Source organism: Prionailurus bengalensis, chromosome E2, assembly GCF_016509475.1.
Source record: "Prionailurus bengalensis isolate Pbe53 chromosome E2, Fcat_Pben_1.1_paternal_pri, whole genome shotgun sequence".
Classification (NCBI taxonomy): Eukaryota; Metazoa; Chordata; class Mammalia; order Carnivora; family Felidae; genus Prionailurus; species Prionailurus bengalensis.
In genome coordinates, this window is record NC_057352.1 from 4,009,562 (window position 1) to 4,015,561 (window position 6,000).

The window sequence follows — 6,000 nt, forward strand, 5'->3', positions numbered from 1 at the left end:
CCTACCATCTCGGCCCTCGGCACCCAGCATGTCCATCCACTCTCTTGCCTGGTCTGCGACCCCAGAACCCAGCGCGTGCTCCCTCAAACCACTCCTCCTTTTCATGGCACCACTGTTTGCGGAGGCGGGACCCCTGAGGCTGCCTCCCCTCCACATGCCACTCTCCCCAATTCGCCAGCCCCTCTCTGCCCTCTGGACGCAGGGTCCCCCCACTCACATCCTTGTCACCCTTCTTTTTGCGGGTCTGCACCGACAGGGACTCCACTTCACTCTCAAACTGGTCCACCTGCATGTTTAGGGTGTCGATGGTATTCTGCATGGGGGGAGGGAGTGGAAAGGCAGGTGGTCAGCCAGAGACCCCACAGTTGCCCGGTGACCAGGGCCCTGCAGCCACTTCTCCACCCGGACTCACCGTGAGCCACTGGCCAACCTCCTCTTTCTCCTTCTGGGCGGGGTCCACCTTCTGTGCCAGGCCCAGGCCCTCCTTGCTGTAGGCTTTGGTCTTGGTCTCTCGCTCCACAACTTTGAACCGTTCCATTTGCTGTGGAGAGCATGGTTGGCAGGGGTTCCAAGAAACCCTCCTCTTCCCAGGACTCCTAGGGAGCCAGGAATCCAGCCACCTCCCCCCCCCACCTCAGGTACCCAGCTTTGGGCTCCTACCGTCTCGATGAGCTTGCGGTTGTCTATGAGCTGCCTCTTGTCCTTGATCTCGTTGGACGCTACCCATGTCTTGATCTGGTCCCTCAGCCGCTGCAGGTGGGAAAAATCGCGATGGTCACACTGCCTCAGGACGTGGTTACTGAGGCTGCCACCCCTCCTCCCTGTTCCCTCTGCCCTTAGGACACAGAAATCCAGGTCCCCAGTCCCCTCACTTGAAGCTTCTTAATCTCCTTCTTTAGGTCAGCCTCATACTTCTCTTTCTGGTTCGCGTTGGCTGCATTGTGGAGCTGAGGGATGAAGAGAACACAGGTGTCAGTGTGGGACTTGCTGTCCTCATGCCCACTCCAGCGGCAAAGCTCCAGTCTCTGAGGGCTGGGGACTGTGGGGGACACCCCCTAAGCCATCTCAGAGCTGCTTCTTAGGTCCTCAGCACCTGGACCCACAATCCCTCTCCCTGGTCCATGCCTAGAGATCCAGAACCTTTTCCCGTGCTCTCCTCCCTGGAGACCCAGATTTGTACCTTCTGCCAAATGTCTTCGAACTGCTCCACGCCCTCGGACACCTTCTTGAGGCAGCGATCAATCTCACCTGGCAGGGGAGGAAGGAAGGCTGTTAGCATCCTGCCCAGGCAGCAGGCATCCAAGGAGCTGTGAGGACAGCGAGCACGTGGCCACGCAGGCAGTGGGCAGTCAACCCAGTACCTTGGAGTTTGCGCTTGTCCGCCATCTTCCCTGCCCTACAGACGCACTCTCTTCATACTCTCCTGGAGTCGGACGCTGCTGAGAGATAAGGAAGGAACACAGGTATTCTCTGGCTGGTCCATCAGAGAGACATGAACGACACTGGGAACAGCAGGGCGTGGGGGATGGTAAAGGGAAGACGCGTTTACAGTGTAACGACTGAGACCAGGCCAAGTTCCACTTATGCAGCCTCAACAGCCCAGCATGGGGGGCTGAATGAACGTTCTGGAAGAAACGTTCCACCAGAACACTCTGGAAGTTTGTGGAAACAAGGAAGCAGACATACTTTTGGTGTAACTCTCACCCAGGCAGTGAAAAATTGCTGAAGCACAGAACACCTTCTCCCCAGGTGACACTCCAGAAGATGGTTTAGGGCAGGAAAAAGTCAAGCAGCACATCGCTGAGTGCTGGGGATGAAGGCACGGGGCCTGGAGGCCACCCTCCCACAGCGGGACAGGGCACACGGGTGACTAGAGTCCTGACACCAGAGAAGCTACCCCTCAGACAGGTCAGAAGAGAGTCTGCAGGAGGAAGAAGAGCCTGATGCCGTCTGTGCATGAACTGTAAGGGATGGAGGGGAAGCACCAGGGGTGGGAAATGCCTGCCATTAGGAAGAACTACTTCCCCCCCATTAGGAAGAGCTACCCTCCCCGCCCCCCCCCCCCCCCCCAATCGTGACAGGGCTGGGACCAAGCAGAAGAGGGCCTCACGGCACCAAGTTTACTCCAGAGCAGGAGACGATGCTCCTGACCCAACGCCAATGCCGAGACTTAGTCGTATGGGAGCAGAAGACCACAAGAGTGCCCGGAAATGAGTGAGGTCTCACAGAGACAAGGGTGAGGGGCCTCCGCTGTGAGGCAGCGATCTGCGCACACAAGTACATATTGGATGCGCTGGTAACGCAGACACCGGGAAACACAAACCTCTAGGACGTGTGCCCAGTACCTAGAGATAGGGCTATCTTCACCCTCAAAGTACACGACACGCGGAAGACAGAGCTCAAAGAGGAGTCACCAGGAGCTCTGGCCCAGGGGGAAACCAGAGCTGAGAGCCCGACACCAAGACCAACGGAGATCCAGGGGGTCTCCTGCACTGCCCGAGATCACCCCCTAGAAACGGGGCCTGACTGAAAAGCAAGGCTCCCTGAGATAGGGGGGCTCCCACTCTACAGGCCCAGGGCAGGGGGCCCCAGAGCAGCCTGGACTAAACCCAGGACTGAGCCTCAAACCACGGGGAGGCCATACCAGGAGGGTCCCTGCCCACCGGGAAGGACTTGTCTCAGGAACAGTACTTCCCGGCCAACAGCACTTCCTGCAGTGGATCTGTGCTGCCCATGCCACTGGACACGGAGAACGTGGCTCGTGCACCGAACAAGTGGAATCTTTCATTTGTATTTCAACTGTTTCAATCACACACAGCTGGTAGCTCCCGGTGGGATGGTGTACCAGAGAGCACGCTCTGGAACCAGAGGCCCTGAGCTGGTACCAGCATGGTCCACAGGGGCCCACTGTGGACAGCGGGGGCTGTGACACCTTAGACCTGAGGGAGCATCAGTCTCCTGGAAGGGCCCACCAAGAGAAGAACAACACCCCGGGCCCAGGCCCAGCTGCCACACTGAGGTGGGGCCCAGTCCCCACACAGAGAAATGCCAGCTCCAGGGCAAGGCAGCCAGAAAAAGGACGGAGGAGACAGTTGCACAGAGGGGACTCAAAGCCTTTGATCTGGGAGCTCAGGACAGAGCCAGGACTCCCAACACAGAAATGCCTCTTCCCGCCTGGGATCAGGGACAGGGACGTTAACACAGGAGTTTGCACCCCTGCCTCCGGTCCAGAGGGAGGGAACGCCTACCTTCTATCCCTACACGAGGCACTCCACACTGAGGGGCTGGGACACCTGGCTCAATGGGTAGGTGATACCCCTAAAAGGGGAACAGACTGGCAGCAAGAAGTCCTGCAGGAGTCAGAAGCAAGGTGCCAGGGGGACAGGAGCCCCAGCCTGGGGAGGTGAGGTCTCAGATCCTCAAGCGGGGAACAGCTGAGGTCCAGAGAAGACAACACCAGGTCTGGGGGAGGCGCCACGGGCCCAGGGTACCTGCACCCCCTAGACAGGGCGGATACAACGGGGGCAGGAGCCCCTCCCTCTAAAGAGAGACCCCACTTCAAGACACCTTCGATCCCCCAGCAAAGGACCAGAGAGAAAGAAAGCCTGGGCCCTGAAGCGGAGGTGCCACCATGGAGAAGTTCCATTCTTAAAGGGCTGGGAGCCCCACTGCTCTTGGGGGGACCCAGCAAGACCCCGCAGCAAAAGGTGGCCAAGACAGGGGGCAGCTCAGGCACCGAAGAGCCTGCATGCTCATGGCGAGGGGTCCCCAACAAGACGGGGGAACCTGGGAACCAGTCTCTGTCCATGAGAGCAGATCCCCTCGAGGAGCAGTGTGCCAGACGCCCAGGGGGGCCAGCAGCCATGTAAATGAGGGACACAACTGATGAAGGAGAGCCTCCGAGATCTGACCTCAGGGAAGAGGATGCAGTCACACACAGGCCTGGCAGGGACCACACAGGAGGGGTGGAAGGCCTAGTCCTGGGAGCTGACACCGGGGGATGTGGGGGGGGGGGGATCCCTAACCCTGGGGGCTGTCATGTGCCCCCAAGCAGAGGCTTCCCAGTGAGCCAGGAGCTCGGCCACTGGGAGGTGATGCTGGAGGGCCATCCTCACCGAGCACCTGACACTGTGGAGGAAGGACGTGTTAGGCCCTGGGGTGGAGGCACTTATCTGCCCAACACCAAGGATGGGGGGGCCTGGGAACCCCACTGTGGAAAGCTGCCCACAGCGGGGTCTCTCCCCCACCACACGGAATCACGTCTCAGCCGAGAACAGAAACCTTGGTCCCCCACAGCCAGACCCCACGACAAGTGCACCAACACCTGAGAGGCAGGAACCTTGACCCTGGGGGGTGGGCGGGGGCAGCGCTGAGAGTTTCCTGCCCCTGGAGCCCCCGCAGGACAGAACACAACCCCAGCCAGCACAGCCCACGTGTCACAGCACGGGAACCTCACATCTAGGAAGCTATTCCCCCGAGTGTGGGAGCGGGGAGGGCGAGCCCCGGATCCCATCAAGTTCACACACTCGCGGCCAGGGGACCCAACACAAGCACCAAGGGGGGCGGGACCCCAGCCTTCTGGAAGGACTTATGTGAACGGGGGACAGAAGACTCAGACGTAGCAGCAGCAGCAGCAAAGGGACACGCTGGGGGCAGTCCCCAAACAGCAGGGGCGTCAATGCTGGGGGAGGGGACAGCCCTGCTCGGAGAAGCTGGCACTGCTTAGAATCAGGGGTGCTTGCACTGCCAGGGGCAGGACACCGTCTGCAACCCGGCGAAGGCAGGAGCTTTGGAAGGTGTCACCAAGCCGCGAGGAGGCTAAGTGGGAGTGACACCACAGGCCGGGGGCTCGAGGCCACAGCACCAGCGGCGGACACGCAGCCCGCCCTGAGCAGGTACCGCTCAGGACAGCCCTGACCCCCGTAGACTTCTCGCCGCAGGGGAAACTTTGGGGGCGCGCAGGGGGCCGGGCCCCGGGAACGGAGCCCCCCGCCCCGCCCGCGGGCCTGGCTCGGGGTTGGGGGGCCCGACCCCCACGTGAGGGCGGCCGCCTCGCCCAGGAGGGGCTGCGGCCGAGGGGGGCGGGCACCCGCGGCCGGGGCGCGCCCGTCCCCGCGGCGAGGGGCCGAGGCCGACGCGGAGGGGGCGGCCCCGGGCACCCGCACCCCCGCGGAGGAGCCCGGCGCCGCCGCGGGGCGCGGAGGGGGCGCGAGCACCGGCGGGCGCCGGGGCCGCCCCGGTCGGGAGCCCGCGCCGGGGCCGGGGGCCCGTGGGGGGTCGGCCATGTCGCGACAGGCGGCGGTGGCGCCGGGGCGGGAGGCGGCGGGGAGGGCGGTGGTGGCGCCGGGGGAGGAGGGGAAGGGGTCCGGCCCAGTCGAGCCTGACGCTCTCACCACAGGAGCTGGCGCCGCCGCTGAGGAGCGTATCGCGACAGGCGGGGGAGGCGAGCGCCCGCCGCCTTTTTCTCGCGCCCCGGGCCCGGGCGCTATCGCGATAGCGGCGCGAAGCGGAAGTGGGGTGGGGGGAAGTGGGCCCGGGGTTGTTCTGACGACGGGGTCGGGGCTCAAGGGAGGCCGCGGCGTCTGCCGATGGCTCCGCGGAAGCTGACCGGGCCGGTCCAAGATGGCGGCGGCGGAGGAGGCCTCCCTCCTCTCTTCTCGTCTCTGGCGCCGACCCGCCCCCGAGCCCCGAACGGAGGCCTATGATTGCTCCTGCGGCACGTCGCTCTTGCCCCTCGGACGCGCTCTATTGGCTCTTAGCAGGGATGCAGCCGGCCCCCTCTTGCCGAATGGGCAATCGCTCCAAGGCGCGGCGTTCGATTGGCCTCCCGCGCAGACTGCTAGGATTGGCTCTGGTTTTCTTCCCCGCTCCTCCTCCTCCCCGCCTCAGGGCACAACACGCCAGCGCGAGGGCCCGTGCGTCAATCAAGAGACCATTGGCGTGCTGATTGGATACACCCGCCCCCCTCTCCTAAACTAATTGGTCGGGGGGAGGAGCTAG

The 6,000-nt window shown here is 63.0% G+C and overlaps 1 protein-coding gene across 8 annotated transcripts in view; it reads right to left on the minus strand.

Annotated features, from left to right (window-relative positions):
- Positions 1 to 5,654, minus strand: part of CNOT3 (CCR4-NOT transcription complex subunit 3) — a 14,443-nt gene extending 8,789 nt beyond the window's left edge. For 4 of the 8 annotated variants that reach the window (XR_006300269.1, XR_006300268.1, XR_006300267.1 and 1 more), the window contains exons 1-7: positions 5,394 to 5,654; positions 1,362 to 1,439; positions 1,181 to 1,248; positions 873 to 947; positions 661 to 750; positions 413 to 541; positions 218 to 313 (exon numbers count right to left, since the gene is read on the minus strand). Coding sequence is in view for 5 of the 8 variants with exons in the window: in XM_043600119.1 (XP_043456054.1) it covers positions 218 to 313; positions 413 to 541; positions 661 to 750; positions 873 to 947; positions 1,181 to 1,248; positions 1,362 to 1,386 (483 nt within the window). In the remaining 3 variants the exon portion in view is untranslated. The remainder of the gene's footprint in view (positions 1 to 217; positions 314 to 412; positions 542 to 660; positions 751 to 872; positions 948 to 1,180; positions 1,249 to 1,361; positions 1,440 to 5,393) is intronic. The other 4 variants (XM_043600118.1, XM_043600116.1, XM_043600117.1 and 1 more) reach the window with 2 other exon arrangements.
- Between the last annotated feature and the right edge of the window lie 346 nt (positions 5,655 to 6,000).